We start from the raw sequence: 18300 nt of genomic DNA on the forward strand, positions 1-18300 counted from the left end.
CTCAATTAAAAAGGCTCATTCTAAATTATACTGAACTAAACAAATTCCAACATCAATTTTGTAATCAATTTATATGAACATTTCATCTGATTTCAATAAACAACTACATGCAACTTGCTTTCATAGAGTTTACTCACCCTTAGGAATGAGTCAAGGGCACCATTCTCCATAAATTCTGTGACAATCATTACTGGACGGCTTTTTGTGACGACACCCTCCAGACGGATAATGTTTGGATGGTCAAACTGGCCCATGATGGAGGCTTCAGACAGGAAGTCTCGCCTTTGCTTTTCAACGTAGCCAGCCTTCAGTGTCTTGATGGCCACATAGATCTCCCTCTTACCAGGCAGCTTCAAACGACCCTTGTACACTTCTCCAAATTCGCCTGGTCAGAAACAATGGAGCATAGTGGAGTTGCATCAAAACAAAGAGCCGATCTCCTTGATCAGTTCAAAGTACATTGTAGTTTTTCAATTAGTCACACCTTAGATGTCCTAACGTGCTCATTCATTATGTGTGTTTCAGGCATGCTGAGTGTTTTCTTACACGGATAGTAGTGCTGATCTGCTAGTGATACAACAGTGCGGTTCCTTCTGACTCACAGCAGTCACCTTATCCTAAAATACTGCCAAGTGTCTTTGTATTCCCAAACTAAAGAAAAACAGCCAAGAACTATCTAGTAAATTTCTGGCATCAATTTCATTAATTATCACCAGCTTGCTGTCCTGTAGAGACACCACACCAAGACTTCAGCAAAAACGGAAATCCTTAATTAGTTAGCCACCTTGCTTTCTTATCTTTACCCGAACTCACACCTAGCTTGCTGAGTAAGCCATGGTTCGGGAGCTATTCCAGGTCCAATCACACTGCTACTATTTTTGCATCATAATGAAGAAGCACAGAATGATCTAGTGCCTGTAAAACTAAAGTGTTTCCAACTATGGGGAGAGGCATGAAATAAACATGAAAATAAAGAAGCCGCCTGTTTAAAGATGTTCTTTCAGAACTGCTAGTAACCAATCATATACTTTAAAAGACATTGTGAATTCCATTTTAAACAAGGGTCCACACTATTTTACATGTAAATTTGATGAAAGTGTGTGATTGAAGGCAAAACATTGCGAAAACAACACTATTATTCAATAAAATAAATAAAATAGAAACACAGAAAATGTACTGAAAGGCTTGAGTTATCCTCTTTGGCTTTGCCCCTTGACATGACTGATTTATTTGACAAACAGTCTGACTCTCTGACCTACTGCAGATACAGGTTAAACTCAATGGCACACAGACATGCACTTCATATACAATATGCAGAAGCATCCAAAATCACAGCAGTCCACATTCACATCATGTCTCAAGAAACAGCAAATGTGCACACAGAAATACATTGCTTCAATATACTGTTTGTCATACCTGCACCGATGACCTCCTCAATCTTGACAGTAGAGACATCAATCTCTTTGGCAAATTCTCGCACTGCCTCGTTAGGGTCCTCATAAGTGAAGGGGTCAATGTAGATCTTCATTCCCGGTGAGCCTGAGAAGTGGGTCGGGCAGCCCAGTGGGGAGGGGCAGTTAGACATGTCGGCTCGCAAAGAGAGTTCTAGGACAACCAAAGCGCTCAGTGAGCTTTTCAAGAAGGAGATAGTCGTCCTTTACACTTAAGTGAAATATTCTATAAATGTCTGATTATTAAAATTAGTCCCTAGATTGTAGCTTAAGTCTCAATATGACAAAATGTTACAACCTCTACAAGTTCTTAGTACTGGAGACGCGGATTTCTTTAGAGCCCAAATCAGCAACAAGACATAAAATGACAGGTGAAAATATATTTGCCTTGTACAAAATAAGTGGTTGGTTACAGGGACAACTTGCTTCTAAAAAGAGAGAAAAAAATCTTTGCTGGAATAAAATGTGAAACCAGAAAAGAAAGATAAGAAAGCAAAGCAAAGCATTAAATGCGACACAGAGAGACTAGGGTGTATAGAAAGCATAAATGTATGCCTTTTTTTTATTCCTTTATCCCTTACACTGGCAAAATCTGCTCTTTCATCATGGTAGAACCAATTTTCCAGCAGCGTTTTGCTATAGGAGCTCATAAAAAGATAAAACTACCATGCCATCAACAAGCTCTTTATGCAATTCTGCAACAAGCGACCACAGTTCACAGACCGGAGATGTCTTTCCAAACGAAGGAAAGGTTTACTGTGTTGACAGGTTGGGTGGGTGGGAAAAAACACTTGTAAACAAATTTAATATGCTCCAAAAGGACGAACAGCCAGCAACCAGGCATGAAATCATCATCTCTGCGGTGACATCGAAGGACAGGCCAGTTTCATAGGGGCTACTTAATCCAAACTTTCTCAGCTATAATTTGAATAAACCTGTCTTCAATCAAGTAAAATGTATGCCTGCTCATTTGCATGAACTACACAGAAGGACAGAAGGGTCTCAAGAGACAATGTGATGGTCAGTTCCAGGGATCAAATTACCCCACCTTGCAGTTAACACTGTAATTGCTTGGAACCCAGTTTAGGTTAATTTAATTCATCATTTGGTTGTGTTCATTGTAAAGAGTTTTTAGAGCTTTGTTTTCCATACTTTTTTACTATTTCCAAAGGTTGCCAGGCCATTTTGACAAGGGAACCTTGGAAACCTGGCTACAAGCACATGTAAAGACACTTGGTCTCAAGCTAAAACTGAATCTCAAACTCTGCACACCCATTACTTTCTAACTCTTACTCTAGAGCCCACTTTTATCTATAATTTAAAATGCAAACAGTTTATTTTTCTGCCTCCCTATGGTACAGCCCTGGTTAACTGGACTCATCTTTTTCTGACCACTGGCTAAAAACATAGACTCTCAATTTAACATGAATATTTTAAAGAGACCTCGTCTAAGTGTATGAAGTAAATGTATCTGAACATCATTTCTATCTTTACCAACATAAAAAAAAACTTGTACTCTGTAGGGAGAGGATACATAGCTCCTCTCCTGGACTTTGAGGTATTGACCAAAATTTTGCAGTTTTCTATATGGACAAATTTGACACAAATGAAAATGTGGATTGAAGCAGTTCAGTGAATTAATACCTTCCAACTGTGTGTACTACTCTTTCAAAAGAAAGATTTCTAAGTAATAGATTTATTTTTTTTCCCCCAGATTTCCATAAATAATCTAACAGGGGCCACAAGAACACACACACACACAAAAAAAAACATTTGTGTTGAGAAATCACTTCGTTTCCCAGACTAAACTCTGTATTTTTGAGTGGAATGCAGTTGTTTAGAGTAAGGGTTGCTTGCTGACAAAATTCAAGCAGCTAACATTTATGTATGTGGGGGCCCTTTGTTTATTTAAATTATGAGTATACCGTATTTTCCGCACTATAAGGCGCACCTAAAAACCTTCAATTTTCTCAAAAGCCGAGAGTGCGCCTTATAATCCGGTGTGCTTTATATATGGACCAATATTGAGCCACAACAGGTCTCACAACTACGGTAAGCAGCCGCCGACTTCATTTTCCCCCGTAGAAGAAGAAGTGCGCGGTGCATGCTGGGTTTTGTGTAAAGACCCCAAAATGGCTCCTATTAAGATACACGCTTACTGTACGACGCAGAGTTTAAGCTCAAGGCGATCAGTCACGCAGTAGAACACGGGAATAGAGCAGCAGCGAGAGAATTTAACATGAACGAATCAATGGTGCAGGAAGTGGATATATATTGTGATTGCACTAACGTTTGATTTACTGTAACAGTATCAGACTGTTTTTTACGTGTTTATTGAATCGAGGAAAAGTTCCCCTCCACTATATGTTATACCTTGTTGTTGTTAAAAGATAAACTGTGTCACGAAAATACCACGTCACTTACTTTACCTCGGGGAAAATAATAAAACAGCTGTTTATTCATTTTGGGAATGAACAGAGTTTTCAGAACGCTGGTTTGTAATCTATTAATAAAGTTTGACTGACCTATCTGACTATTTTGTTGACATTCCCTTTAGCGCAGTTCCATCTAATGGATGCATAACGTAACCCCAGCCTCTACTGTAGCGTCTATTCTATGCGCCTTATAATGCGGTGCGCCTTATATATGAAAAAAGTTTTAAAATAGGCCATTCATTGAAGGTGCGCCTTATAATGTGGTGCGCCTTATAGTGCGGAAAATACGGTAGTTGTCATATTTTGGAGTGATGTTGGACCCAATCTTTGGTAAAAGGCATCAGCATCAATTAGACTGTGTTTTTCTTTTATAAAATTGAAAACATGAACATATCAGGGAAAATAGTTGTTGTCATTCATCTTATGTAACTTATAGAAATCAAATATGTAGCTCTTTACTCTGTGCTAACAAAGATCAACTCTTTGTAAAAGCTGTGTAGCTGTGTACCCTTGCACAACTAGGCAAGGGTACACAGCACTACAGCTGCCTAGTTGTGCAAGGGTACATTTTTACCTCTGCCACTTACAAAGAGAACAGTCTTGAGTAATGAATGTGTACCATTTATAATGAAAAAGGGATATTATCACAGAGCATAAATTCATTGAAACTTAGCAATGCTTCCTGGCGATCAAGCCAAAAAGAAAAAAAAGAAAAGAAAAAGGAAAAAAAAGCTCCAGAACAAAAGCATTGAAAGCGTGGATTTGCGTGAGAGTTGTCCTGGAAGCATAGAGTGAGTTTGTGCAATTTAAGTCAGTTGGTTTTATTTTTTTGGCTGATTAATTAAAGTTACTGTACAGTACTTAACCATGAAATTTTCTGTCATTGACCTATTTGTCTGCTATGCTTGTTTACTAAGTGGGTCTAATGTATTCACAAATCAACCACACAGGACCAGTGCTTCCAATGATCTAATACAACTATGGGGAAAATCAAATTAGTGGTCTTTCTTAACAGGATTTACATTCAGTCTTAAGACAAATAGGAATTCCGGCTTTTTTAAAGCTAATCTTTTTAAGTTAAAGGCCCCTTTCAAACTTTCAGCAAGGGGACTTACTGTCCACCAATTTATTTTCTCTGACAAAAATTTAATTTCCATACGTCTAAGTATTAATGAAGAGCTAGCAATTAACTGTTTTCTGTGATTATATTTGTTGAGGAATTAACAAACAGCGGCAGGGCAGTATATCCCTACAGTGAGTTCATTTTCATTTCATTTCTGTCTAAGAAGCAGACTAATCTACTTTAGTTGCTCACGGTATTATGAGCTGAGGTTCCTGACTCAATCTAAACTAATTATCCATTGTTTGATGTTAGAAAATCATCTGTCACACACTTAGGCCAATTAGTGTGAAACTCACTCTCAGTTTGTATGGGTTAGGGTTTAAACGGTATAATGGCACATGGGTATTTTTGTGCTATTGTGTGTAGGAAATGTCAGTGAAATATCTGGGTCCTATTGCAAGTCATCATCTTTCAAATGAAAAATGGTAGGAGTGTAAGACTGAACAGAGATTCCTTTTGAGACTTACAAAACCTTTATTTTAAAATGTTCTTTGGCATTAGGACCATCGTAATATTAGACAAGCGTAAACATAGGAATATTTTACTTTAATCAAATAATCTTTAAAACAAAACTTGGTATAAGTAGAGCAAAAGCGGATTCTTAGCATTCCCCAAAACTGTCCATAAAAGTACTGTTGCTTTGTGCATAATCTTGTCTAATAAGCAATGCATGTATTGTTACATACCTCTTAATAATTCATAATATATAATAACCTGAAAATGCTATCATGTCTGCCAAAGTGTTAAATACATCCCTCATAAAAGTTAAACAACAAATGTCTTATGGAATCCAAGCGAGCACTAGTTGTTTTTGGTAGGTTTCCAATTTCATTAGCTAATTAAAAAAAAAATAAGTATGGCCTTTTATTGCAAAAGCAAGACACATTCAGAAGTATGAACTTCAAATGATTCATTGATAAAATGTATGGGAGTGAAGGGAAAAGAGAAAAACAAAAACAGTGTTATTGGAGAAATTTTCAGAGTCCACTAAATTTACTGATGCCAATTTAAACTGTCCACTAAATTTATTAGGTCACCTGATGAGTCAGGTGACCTAATAAATCATGATGAATCAATCACATCTAAATGTGATTGATTCATCATGTGAACTATTATTTTTTTATTTCATGTGTTTACCAGTTTGTTTGTTTCAATATCACGACTGGGGTATAGTGTAATGTAAAAGGCAGCCATTCAGTTGCTTCTCTAAATCTGCTTTATTGACACAATGAGGAAGACATCATAGGATGTGTGTGTGTGTGTGTGTGACAACATCTGGCAAAGCAGGCAGCTGGATGAAGCACAATTTTTGGAAGTTTATATAAAGCAATTGACGAAGGGGCTCTCTTTTGTTGTTGTGCTGAATATTGACATTATCAAACTGTCACTCAAATCTTAAGAGAATAGAGGAAAACCAAACACCATGAGGTGTTGTGGTGATAGAGGGAGTTTCTGAGTGTAGGAAGTGTGAAGGTCTAACAACCAAATCTGTGAATAGGACCCTTTACAAGCATTTCATTTCAGATCTCTTACTTAGGTGTGCAGTTCTTTGAACCTTAATTTTTTACAAGCTGCATTATGCTAATTGAATCAGGCTCACCCAAACATAGTTATGACAGAATTGACTCCTACAGTTCATGTCCACAGTGGCTTTAATGAGCCCCAAGCTGCCACCTTTCTGTGACTTTGACACAAAGTAACTGTGTTGAAACACTTTGCTGTGTCAGGTTCAACAAAACTCAATTCCCTGGGTGAGAGTCCCTTTCTCAGACTGCTTGGTTGGCAGATTGTAGAGCTTTCATATGAGCTACAAAGCCTGTACCCGTTCCTTTGAGTGCATGTGTGCGTCTGAGTGTGCCTGAGATTATTTGTACGCCCCTCTGGGCTTTGTGTTCCTCATCAGTGCATGCCCGGAAAGGGCTTAGACAAGACTCAATCATGAATATCATGCAGCCTGAAGAAATTTTAGTCAATGTCACAGCGCACAGGAGAGAGAAAAATATCCACAAATACCTACCTGATCAGTTTAGTTTTATGATATCTATAGTTTAACTTTACACTAAACATAATACGGTACCTTATAAGTATATTTATACACCTTGGACAATCAAACACTGTGATAGACATATCCAATGCTGCAGAGAGCAATTTACTCCCTTGGATTTCATTTAAATATATTAGTAAAAAGAAATGCATTTTTGTCACATTTTTCAAATCTATTCTTTTTACAACTATTGGCTTCTTTATGGTGGTCACATAAAATGCACCCCTTGGAGAACAGTCCAGGATGTACCCTGAATCTCACCCTAATGACTGCTGGAGATAGGCATCAGTCACACTGGGATTCTGCAAGGATAAGCAGGTTTAAATGATGGATTGATGGATCTTATAAACCTTTGTGTTGTCTTTTAAAGTATTATATTAATAAAGCCCGTTGTTCTCTGAATCCTTTGGGAGATGAGCCTGCACCTAGACGTATGAAAAAGGCTGCTTTGATAAATAAACTCCAACTTTTGCATTATTCTTAGTCATCAGTCTTCAGTTTTTTCTACTTTCTAATTTGTAATTCTAATGTGTTATTGTATTGTATTGTTCCGGATCTGACAGCAGACATCCATTAAGTGAGGAGAAAGTCAATAAAGCCTAATATGTTGCATAATTACAATAAGAAAAACAGTGCAATTTTGAGTTGCCAGTCTTTTACCAAAGTGTAGTGTCCACCATTTCCTGCATAAACAACCATTACTTTAGAAAATTAATGTAAACATGCCGAGGGGCTTCTGCATAGTTGTCATTTGCAAGCTTGTGTTTAATCTAAAATGTGCACTGTAATAATAAAAAGGATCACATTTAAATAAAACAAATGAGAAAAGGTTGTAAAAGAATTTACGGTAGTCAAATTTCCAGGTCCATTTACGTATCCTCCATTTAATTTCACTGCATACAATTAATTTTTCTTTTGGCATTCTAAATGAATTCAATAACCTGACACAAACTGGGAAAAACCTACAGTACATACACATTGACTTCTGGTTGTGTTAGGGAAACAGTACTTGTCGGTCTTGCCTGTGCCTACTATTGCTGTAATAATGGTGAACTATTAAATGCAATACAATACAAAGTTTTGGTTCACCATGTTAGTAAATACTTTATATTCAGAAAATATTTCATTTTTTACCATTAAAACAAGGTCTGAGTCATAAGGAAACCATACTAAATCTGTTCATTTTCATGGTTTAGGTCATTACACAGTAGAACACAGTTTTTTATATGTGTAGAAATTTAAAGAAAAAAAATCTGGTACAATAAACCAACACTTTAGCAATTGTGACTGCCATTATCAGAGTGGACTCACCTCTTCCTGTGCTGTAATGTTGCAGCTTGTCACTGTACACTGCCTCCTTGCTGTATGCTCTTTTCCTGAGAGAGCAAACATTAAAAGAGAATATAAGAGCTGACATGATGAAAGGGAAGACGGCTCATGATGTTCTGTGCTGCCTGAAGATGACGCAGATGAAAATAAATCAGTTTCAGCGGATACCAATAGCAGATGAAGTTTATGAAAATGAGTTGATTTTTAATTAGACCTTGATAGGATCTTTTTTCTTTTCATGTCTCCTCTGCTTCTGCATCAAAAGAGGCTGCCCTATTTGATGAGCACTTGACTTGCTCAAACTTGCACATCACTGGTGAAAATGTAACTTTCATATATTTTAAATGGAGCAAGACAGGAATTTGACAATGTGACAAACTGCTGCAAAAAGAGATAGGCTTAATGGGGTAGAGTTGTCACAGTCTCTATGGAAAAAAGTCTTCCTTTTAAAATGTAACAGCTTTTGCATTTCTATCAAATCTATTGATTTTTTTGACATCTGTATATTAGATCTCTTTATTTTACTTAGGGTAGGGAAGAGAAAACATAAGAACAACTCCTGCACTGTCCAAATATAGAACTTTTGTTGTTTTCCTTTTCATAATTAATCCAACTCAAAATGACCAATAAGTTATTTTCTTCCTTACTGTATTTTATTTATTATTAAGCATTTCCATGATAGGCTTGAGATCTTAACAAAAATGCATAACATTAGCATTAATGTAAACAAGGTTTACATTAACTAATGCTGAAAAGTTCTACAGAGCAATCTTAGCACTTGACTGACACCGGTAAAGCAAGCTAATATTGGCTGGGTTACTTTGAGAATGTATACAATAATTGTCACAAACCTTAGTACACTCTGATACCAGTAACCAGCCAGTGTCTTCATCATTCATCTCAGTGACAGCAGTAGCATGAATAATACTTTTCACAATTTAGTACAAAAGAGAAAATAAGGCAATCTCTGGTTACCTGCTGCACACGATGGAGATAGCAATAAGCGAAACAATAAAGACCACTCCAGCAGCTGCTGACCCCGCAATCAGAGGAAGCTGTTCCCTCAGCTCAGACTTGAAGTCGTCTACACAAAGAAAGGGTAGAAGGACATGTAATGAAAATGAAATAAACTGTAAATAATACATATGTATACACACTGTGTTTATTTATCATATATACATATATACCTTTTCTTTTTTTGTTTAGTAAAATCTAGAAAAGAGGTGGCAAAACAAATTTTTTTAACTGATTTAAATTCTGCTGAGAGGTGCTTACGGAAACCCTGTTGTGTTTGACTAAGAAAGTGAAAGGGAAAAAAAAAAATAGCAACGCAAGCAAACTTGAGAGCAAACAAAGATTGACGAAGACCTTACAACCTTCTCTGTTGGTGTATGTGTCATAAACAAGTGGACAAGGAAACAGTTGTTGAAATCTTGGCTTTACAAGTGTTAATAGAAAGCCATTTACTGTCAGTCATCCACTATTTTATTTTAACTAGTGTTGACTGTGGCAGATCTGGAGGACAACCTAAAAGTGCAAAGGCAGCAGAATCCTCAGCTATCTTTTTGTGGGTGCCAGTCTTTTTGCGACTTTGAGACCCGGAGCACAGTTGTTAAAGCAAAATCACAATTTAGCATGCTGAAGGCAAATCAGCAGCTTCTAAATCCCATCCCCCATGCAGGATGGACGCATTGGATTAAAGTGATAAAGGGAGACCTAATGCATCTTGGGAGTAGTGTGAGAGCTGCAATATGTGAGAGAGCTCAATATGACATGAATTGGTTGCTTTTTTGACTTGTATGTTTTTCAAGAATATTTCAATAAAACATTGTGAATAGCTTTTTGCAGTTTTCCAGCACTCTTTCTATTATGTTTTGATGCATATTTGTTGTGAGAGGGCTATATAAATCTTCCCTTTGAGAACACCAACTTCCCTTGACAGTTTGAAATCACGCAAAAGGCTCTTCCAGTGGTAAATATGTTTCCATAACTTCAAGACTTACTCCTGGTACATGGAGATAAAATAAAATCTCTTCCTTAAATGATCGGGCAAGTTTCTTCTATGACTTTGTGTGTCCAGAAGAGTAAAAAGAAAATGATGAAAAAGTGTACAAAAATGTCCTGGCAGGAGGACACAAAGGATTAAGAAATACATTTATTGGAAGGGAGACAAGGCGTTTACTTCATGAGGAAATGAAGCGGTTTGACGGCAGAAGAAAAGACTGGTAAGAGGGGCCAGGAGGTGGAGGCGTGGGTGTTATCGTCGGCTGTCCTCTGGTGCCTGCTGCTAATTGCCTTGACGAATGTCGTGCTATGGCAACTGGCCAAGGGATGAACCATAAGCAGCATGCGCTAGTGTGAGGTATGTGTCCCCATGTGTGACTGCGTGCATGCGTCTAAACTCACACTGTTAAATGTTTGAGAGAACGATTATTTGTGAAGAGAGGGTGAACAGAGGGCCTACGACTGTGAATCCACATCTGCTCTGCAGAGGTAAATAGCCAAAATGATAAACTCTGTCACCTGACATTTTTCTCTCCATTAAGACTCAACTGTGGCATAAAGTATTGTGATCTTCATTACTAATAATATTTCCATATCTGTCAAGTTTTGGATTTTAAAATAAAAGAAATTTGCCACCGCTTGCTGTGAGCCATCCTATCTGCCCAACCAAGGTCCAATGTCCTTTACACTTTAATACATGTTTACTAGAAACCTAAAATACCTGTCAACCACTTAAAAACTACAATTAGGAGCTCTAAATCCTAATTTTCCTGATAGGCCTACCTTTATTGTTCTTGAGATGCTGTGGACATTGCTGGGTATGCCCACAGCCTAAATGAAAACACAAAAGGGAACTTAAGCACATTTATTTGCTTTACATACTCATAAACTATATATACTGTATATATGACATAATCCCTTGCAGTGTTAACTTGAAGGGATTCATGCAGAAATTCTGAATTACTGCATTAATGCGCCATGGTTTGGAGGCGATCAGCCTATGGCACTGTATAGGTGTAATGGGCGCTCAGATTTCTTTGATAGTTGCTTTGAGACCATCCGACTTGTTGCATATGGTATCGCCCATCTTCCTCTTGACAAAAGGTCTGGGGAGTTTGCTGGTCAACCAAAAACAGGAAAATCATACTATTATGGAATACCACTGAACTAGCTTTTGGCTCTTATGGTAGTGTGTGCAGGTGCCAAGTCCTGCTGGAAAATAACATCAGCATTTTCATCCAGCTTGTCAGGAGAGGGAAGCATGACGTTCTCGAGAATTTCCCAGTAGACGGCTGATTGACTGTGGACTTCAAAAAACACAATGGACCAACACCAACAGATGGCATGGCACCTCAAACCATCACTAACTGTGGAAACTTCACACTGGACATGGAGCAAATAATGTGGATTCTTTATTTTTTCGCTGTTCCTCCAGAGCCTGGGGCTTTGATTTCCAGATAAAATGCAGAATTTACATTCATCTGAATAGAAAACTCTGGTCTATTTCGCAGCAGTTAAGTTCCTTTCTCCTTAGTCCAGGTAAGACGCCTCTAGCGTTGTCTCTGATTCAGGAGAGGCTTGATATGGTGAATGTGCATTTGTAGCCCATCTAGTATTTGCTTATGTGTGTCTGGAATGGATTTCACTTGACAGTCCTCTCAAGGCGGCGGTCCTCTCAATTGTTGGGGAACCTTTTACTACACCACATTTTCCTTCCACTCAATTTTCAGTTGACATGCTTGGATACAGAGCTCTGTGAACAATCAGCTTCTTCAGCAATGACCTTTGGTGGCTTACCCTCCTTGTGAAGGGTATTGATGACTGTCTTCTGCACATTTGTCAAGTCAGCAGTCTTCCCCATGATTATGTAGCCTATTGACCCAGAGTGAGTGACCATTTAAAGGCTCAGGAAGCTTTGCGGATGTTTTGAAATGATTAGCTCATTAGGGTGTGACGCCATAAGTTTGCATTCCAGTGACATTTTTCACAATATTCTAGTATTCTGAGAGACTGAATTTTGGGTTTTTCTTATCTGTAAACCATAATCACCAAAATTGCTACAAGCAAAAGCTGGGGAATATATCACTCTTTGTGTGAGGATTCTATCTATAGTTACTTTCTGAGGTCACTGGTACAAAATATTGCACTTTTTTGAGATGTACTAGTACAATGTAGAAACATCTTTATAACCTCTTTATGTATTAGGAACTCTGGCCATATCAGAGATTAGTGTGGTCTTCTAGTAAGTAAGAGTTATTCAGACAGACTCAAGCTGTTTTGATTCCAGCACCAAAACCCCCAGCTGGGAAGCTGGTGAGGAATTGCTCCACCGACCTCACCAAATCTATTCACACTCTTTCTGCAGTGACACTAATGAACATAGCTCCAGATGCTTGCCAGCTTACCAGGTGTTTCAGCCCCTTTTCCCTTGCCAACTGCCCCCTGCCTCTGATGCCCAGAAAAAAAAAAAGAAAATTAATCTAATCAACCACTAATCAGAGCTATGTATTCTAGTACAGTTCCCCGGTAAACAGAACGACATGGTAAAAAAAAAAAGCCCCCAAAACAATTAGCTAAGCATTTTAAATGAACCACAGTTAGCTGCACAAAAAAAAGATACTCTGCATTCTTCATGTTCATAGCTCCCACACACACTTACATCTGACCCTGAAGGAAATCAATTTTGCTGTGGAAATAGAAGTGCAATCAAAAACTGTGTTTTTCCTTCCATTTCTTCTGCTAATAATAATCCAACACCAAACACAAAGAGGTGTCCATGGGTGCTAGGAAGAAGAGGGTGTGTGCGTGTGTGCGTGAAATGAAAAAAAGAAAAGGAAAGCAGAGTAGAACAGAGAGATGAGCAGACAGAACTGATTCCTTTGGCTCCACGGTCCTTACCATCTGTGAGGGTTTGGAAGCACATCTTGCTGCTGTATTTGCCAAAGCCAGCCACAGTCCGTGCCCGCACCTGTACCACGTAAACTGTACCCGGCCTGAGGCCCTCCACACGTGCAGTGTTGGTCTGGCTGCGCAGCACAGTAGAGTTTATCTCTGCATGATCCTGAAAGAAGCAGTGAACGCAGAAAACATTAGCGATTACTTACTGCACAAAAGTCACACTATCAACTAAGAAATAAAGGTCAGTTTCCTTCCTAAAATGAAAGTGATGGCTGGAAACCTCACCAACAATTGAGCATCAAGGAACTAAATTTGACAGCGGTCACCTTGAAATTATTTATGTTTTACAAACCTAATATCTGACAGAATTGGCTTCTAGCAACGGTCGTTAATGTGTGGTAGACCTATATCATTGTTGTGTGTGGCCAGAGGCAGTCCATGCTAAGTATTGTGCTATTTTCTTTTACAATTCTGTGGCAATAGTGGCCTCCATTCACAGCAACCAGACAGGAAATTGGCAGGGAGAGAAGGTCAGAAACTATACAGCAAATGTATTAGGAATTGAACAATGGCTGGTGGAGTAGTTTATTAGATATCTTTCCAATTACTTAATTTTTTTTAGGGAGATAGATGTACAGTGTTCCAATATAGTGACGCAAGTCTTTCCAAGTTACACAAACAACCAACCAACTAGACAGACCACATCAAATCTGATCTGGCTCTGGTCTATCTAGTTTACGCTGTTTTTTTTGTTTTTTTCCACAGCACAAGAATCAGTTCCCTTATTGGCGAAGGTTTCTTAAAACAAGAAGACCTATCAGACAAACAACAACATATTAAATGGTACTTAATGCATTTGCAACATGTGAACAGTTTGTGAAGCCTTGGAAAGAGAAAGACAGAAAGGCATGAAAAAGAGAAGTAGGGAACCTTAGAAAAATACCTAACCTTTACTGTAACATTAAGGTAAAAAGTAAAACATAAACATGGGCCTATTTGTCATCTGAAATTTATTCTAAGCAAAAAAGCTGCTGACTACCTTAAACACTGAGCTACCAAACTGAGAAAGAGACATAAGCAGGTTACTAATGAAGGTACTGGGCATTTAACTACATTCAGCTTTTTCTTTCATGGTGTATGTTTTTTTTTTTTTTTTTTTAAGTAAAGACAGTGAAAACTGTCTCAGCATTTAATAGAAAGGCTAAATATTTTTTTAATTGGAAGAATATTTATAAGTTATGATTTTTAGTGTATTGAGGGGATGGCTAAATTGTACCATGTAAGAGGGTACAATTACGTGGCAGAAGTCCGGCATGAAGAAAACATATGAACAATACAGGGCCTCAAGTTGCAGTGTGTACACTGCAACTTGCAACTGCACAACTTATGTGCGGTTTGCCAATTTAAACTGCACATAAATTGGCATGCTACTTAAGTACACTGAATTATTCAATAATGTGTGCGTGTATATATGTGCAGCCACCTTTTAATTATAACTAATGTCTGAAAAATAGTCTTAATTCCATTTCCACGCTCAACAGAGCGAGTCAGACAGTCTGCTGCAGAGAAGTTTGGGACTTGTTGGAGGTATAGAATCTGCTATAGGGGATCAGTAATAACTTGGGGCCTGTCACAATCCCGTAACGCAGAGTGAATATGACAGCCAGAAAATAAGACTGCACCTACGCTACACCCACCATTGCAGGCCACTGACGGCTGCAATGCAGACAAACTGGAAAGGGTGGCTATGAACAAAGGGCTGTACATCCCTGTGTCACTAATTCTGTGTAACTAGAAGAAGTCTTTATTTTAAACTGGTGTAATAGAACATTGTTCAGTGTTAGAACTGTGCATTTTTACCATCATGCATGAATGCTTAGAGAAAAAAAATCAGGTAAGGAATAAGAAGAGGGAGGAGAAGAGGGGGTACATGGAGGAGATGGAAGATGGCAGGAAGCGATAAGAAACTCGAGGCAGTGGCAGCCCACACTGAAATCATTATCCAATCTGATTGGTGTAATTGAATCATTCCGGTTGCTCCATCACTAAGCAGTCGAGGTAAACATGGCTATGAGATCTGCTTCCATCCACCTCCCGCACACACATAATGATGTGCGCAATCACATTAACTCTTATTGGACACTTTGGGCTTGATGAAGACAAATGTTTGGGCTTGGGATGTGGAGGCATCACACCAGCAGGATTTCATTCTGTCAGTGAGAGGAAAAACATATTTATAAATGGAATGCTGGATGTAACTGGTTTATTGAGTTTAATCATTAATGTACTTTTCGGTCTTGAGAGCAAGCAAACTGTTTTCAAATTGCTGCATACAAACACTTGAGACGTGACTTCACAGTAGCAGTTTTTTTGAAAAAAGTGCACCCACAAGATTCCCCATGAGAGACTGAAACCCCTGCCATCAAATCATATGGTCCCAGCCATGGTTGAAAGCACACAGACCCCTAGGGGTCAAAATTTGCCTATTTCTTCTTTGCCTTCACTAAGCCACACCCCCATCTGTTGAATATCAATGCAGAACAGGTGAGCAGACAGATGGCAAACCGCCAATGGGTGAGCTGTCCTTTGGGAAAGAATGAGCTCAGAATGGCCTCTTCATGCTGCCTGTCAAAAGGGGATTATGTCTCACGTACACACATACACACACATCTGCCACACAAAAATTAGCTGGCATTTGGCACACCAGCAGGTTTGAAGATAGCCAATGGAAGGCCTTGCCAGGAGGAGCTTCCAGCTATGAGAGGTCCTTCCCTGCTGCCAGTCAATTGGGGATTAGGAGGACCACACCCCAACTTACTAAATCAAGAGTAAGTTGCAGGTGGGAAGGCAGATGGCGAAGCAGCCAATCAAAATCATTGCCAGAGGTGACAGACAGAAAGCACTGGGAAATGATCACTGAAGCATTCAGCAAAGTGACAGAGCCATAACATATGATAGTTAGTCTCACTATAGAAGTATTTTTAAATACTATCTGTGAACAGAAATGTGATAATTAATATTTTGGTTTGAATACAATTGTATGTACTCTACAAAGCTTTAAAGCAGCCATACTGTGCTTTGTAGGTATTACACTCTTTCATAGAAATGTGCTAATTAAACATAAAAAAAGAAATAAACTGCAACTAAATTGCTCCTGGAATGCCTTACATCTTCTTAGATGTAGATGTTCAACAAATCCATATTACTACTATGAGAGACATAGGTTTTTGTTTTATTTATTGTTACTATATAGCATGCAAACATAGAACTAGAACCACCAGAAAAGCCCTGGTTTTCACAAATCACAAAGTTTCACAAGTTTCACAAAGTTGCTACATTAAAATTTAATTTGGTTTAATGTAAGTAGAATAAGATGTTGCCAGTGGAATGAAATGTGTGGAACTGCACAGTAAAACTGCACAGTAAAAAATAACTTTAGTTCGCATATAACAGTATATAAGAATGTTTTTCACCTGAGAACTTTCATGGAAATCCTGCAAATATAGATGAATAAAATTAGATAGAAACATCTAGATAGAAAGTAATAGGTGATAATGCCAGGTCCAGTGGTTCTGTGTGATGTTTTTTCTTTTTTCTCTGTAGAGAACTCATGACTTCCAGCCATCTCCTGGGCACTCAAATAATTCTTCAGCATATTTCCAATGTCTCTGCCTTCAGCAGACTATCCATGATCAATGACCACATTCCCTTTAGATGTGTCCTTGTTCAAAAGCCGAATTCATCCCAACCAAAATCCTCTGCACTCATTTCCGCAGTGGTGCCAAAACCTGTTTCACACTCATCCTTTGCTTCTTGTTGATAGTTCCACCATCTGAAAAGTATCACTGAAACTTTATACTGCTGTTCATATCTCCATGCAGATAAAAAAAGACTCCCCTTGCTGCAATATTAGGAGTGGCATAAAGTGTTCAGAATTTCTGAACATTTTGCCATAGGTTTAAACCATTTTAGAGTAATATCTGAAACAAATATACCTTATCAGCTAATATTTATGTACTGTGATTTGTTAAAAAATATCTGTCAGTTCTTTGCATTGCAACTCAATTACTATAGTAATGAACAAAGGGCAATGTGACAGCTCAGTGGCAGCATTTTGCATTGTTTCAAGGAAGTACAATTGAACCCCTTGGCGATTTTTTGGTATACATGGTCATAACTTCTCTTTTTATGTCACAAACATTCCATAATTGAAGAGCTTTTAAAGAGGGTCATATATTGTGAATGTCATGAAATATGAGTCACGGGCAGCTCATTTTGGGAGTTGGGAAAAAAACGACCCATTGCTGCTTTACATGTTAAACACAATGAGGACGTGAATATTTAAATGAACCCAATGCAAAATTCTCAACAACGTGTTAAAGCTCACATGTTATTTTAGAGATTTTATTATTTTTAGAAATCACTGTTGACAAAAATTTATTTATTTTGGGAAGGTGACAATGTGATCAAACAGAACTAGAAGTATAGTGCATTCTGAATTTTTCATTTTTACCCCTTTTTGGAGTCACTGAGTGAGCAAAAGGATTTAGCCTTTGGTTTTATGTCTGTCCAATAAATTATTTTTCTTTCAACTAATCTTAAACTGGCAATTTGTTTAACAAAAAGTGTCATTCCTATCAGACATTTGCTTTCACATAATCTGCTGTGATTCTTTTCAAAAAGTCAAGTTAAATAACTGGTTTTGTTATTTTATGTTTCATTTCATGGTTTGTGCAGTAATTTATTTACAGAAAGGCAGTAAAGATAAATAAAAGGATTATGACCTTGCTGTTGATTCTAAATGTTTGCAGCACTCCTGTAACTCTAAGGCTTTTACATCATCATAGAGGTTATTACAACTGAAGTGATCTGGCTTTTTAGGCCATTGTGACTACGAAGCTCTACAGGGAAATACTATGCATTACTTTCTTTCATTTTCACAGTTATAGTGAAATCTTTGTGCCGTTTTATCAGTTGAAAACACATCTCTCAAAATCATCACTTTAATAAAGCTCT

At 38.0% G+C, this 18300-nt stretch overlaps 1 protein-coding gene across 2 annotated transcripts in view; it reads right to left on the reverse strand.

The window, feature by feature from the left end:
- Positions 1–18300, reverse strand: part of ephb1 (EPH receptor B1) — a 178940-nt gene that overhangs the window by 28376 nt on the left and 132264 nt on the right. Inside the window, exons 7-11 of one of the 2 annotated variants that reach the window (XM_032565870.1) lie at positions 13285–13447; positions 9358–9466; positions 8365–8429; positions 1417–1539; positions 138–385 (exon numbers count right to left, since the gene is read on the reverse strand). In XM_032565870.1, coding sequence (XP_032421761.1) covers positions 138–385; positions 1417–1539; positions 8365–8429; positions 9358–9466; positions 13285–13447 — 708 coding nt within the window. Of the gene's footprint in view, positions 1–137; positions 386–1416; positions 1606–8364; positions 8430–9357; positions 9467–13284; positions 13448–18300 lie in introns of both variants that reach the window. The other variant, XM_032565869.1, reaches the window with a different exon arrangement.

Source organism: Xiphophorus hellerii, chromosome 6, assembly GCF_003331165.1.
Source record: "Xiphophorus hellerii strain 12219 chromosome 6, Xiphophorus_hellerii-4.1, whole genome shotgun sequence".
NCBI lineage: Eukaryota > Metazoa > Chordata > Actinopteri > Cyprinodontiformes > Poeciliidae > Xiphophorus > Xiphophorus hellerii.